This window comes from Morone saxatilis, unplaced genomic scaffold, assembly GCF_004916995.1.
Source record: "Morone saxatilis isolate NCDOM2014 unplaced genomic scaffold, NCSU_SB_2.0 Contig11, whole genome shotgun sequence".
NCBI lineage: Eukaryota > Metazoa > Chordata > Actinopteri > Moronidae > Morone > Morone saxatilis.
The window spans coordinates 1496393-1497767 of NW_023339663.1; the positions used below are offsets into that span (position 1 = coordinate 1496393).

The window sequence follows — 1375 nt, forward strand, 5'->3', positions numbered from 1 at the left end:
CACCCCTCTAGCTCCGCCCCTGTCAGTAACTAATTTTCATTTTCACTAAGTCATTTTGGAAAACGTTTAATCAAAGAGCTTTGGGCCTACTTGTCTGAAGAGGGAATCCTTGTTGGCCACTTCATTCTCCAGCTTGTCGTTCAGGTCGTGGACGGAGGTAGCCTCCCGCTGAGCTGCCAGGTAGCGCTTCTCCAAGGTGGTGATCCTCTCCTCCATGTCTTCCTTCTGAGCCATTGACTAAACAAACATTAGTGTTTAGCATTAGTGTCCTCAGCCTTTGTGACCTACTGTTCTGCAGTGCACTGTACATAAACGACATTATATGCATAAGTGTCTTATCTTATATATGCAAGTATCGTGATTTCATCAGTTGAATGAAGCTAACAGGGCCATATAACATTTAAAGGAATGTATTTAAAATCAGGGTTAGGGTTGCCAATAGTCCCCATCCCTCACTACCTCTCTCAGGTCTCTCTGTAGCCGCGTGTTCATGTCTTCGGACTTGATGAGGTCCTTTCGGGCCGTGTCCAGGTCTTCCTCTAGCTCATTGATGCGTGAGACCATAGCAGCCATGCGCTCCTTCATCTGGCCCAGATCAGCCGTCTGACGGTCCACCACCTCCTGGAGCTCACCGACCTTCCCGAACACAGGCCCTGACTCCTCCTCCTGACTCAGCGAACCATCCGATGACCGCTGCGGGTCAATTAACAGAACTGTTTTAGCAAGTGCACACAAGATGTACAGAATACACACGTAGGACTCAAAAGATTAACATGAATACAATGAAGTAAAATGGAAGAAATTGGAATTTGGGAGACAGCAAACCAAGCTTTAAAAGAGGTTTCTTCATAGTGTATACGGTATGTATATGTACACCTCTCCCTAATACGGGCAACTTCCCCAAACATCGACTAAAAAGGCAAAAAAAAAATAATTCTAATGCAATGTTACTAAATTTGGGTAATTTTCTCTAAATAATCAGGACTCATTACCAGGGTCCAAAATAAACACCAACCAGGCACCAAATCGGGAAACATTTTGGGTTTGGTGGAAAAAAAGATAGCAAATTAAATTAAAGCAGCTTTCTACTATTTGACTCTTTCTACACAATGTCTGTGTGTGTTTTTGTCCTAAGAAACATCTGCCCTACAGAGATGTAGCGACACATTCCCAGTGTTAAGCCACCAAACAAGAAAACATGAAGACAAAGACAACAGTCAATCAATATAAATGAGTGTAACCTCAGTGGTTCTTCAAGTTTAAATAGAGGTTTAAATTCTAGCTAAATTATTTTTATTCAAATACTGCATGATGCTGTTTTATAGCCAGTAAAAAAATCTTTGGCTCTAAGTTTTTTTCAGTTTACCTGCCATTG

General features: G+C 42.0%; 1 protein-coding gene across 1 annotated transcript in view; it reads right to left on the bottom strand.

Moving 5' to 3' along the window:
• The window catches only part of ppfia1 (PTPRF interacting protein alpha 1), a gene marked incomplete in the record, with an annotated part of 36411 nt that overhangs the window by 21890 nt on the left and 13146 nt on the right, over window positions 1-1375 (bottom strand). Inside the window, 2 exon segments of the mRNA XM_035682372.1 lie at window positions 91-237; window positions 460-693. Of these exon segments, the coding sequence (XP_035538265.1) occupies window positions 91-237; window positions 460-693 (381 nt within the window).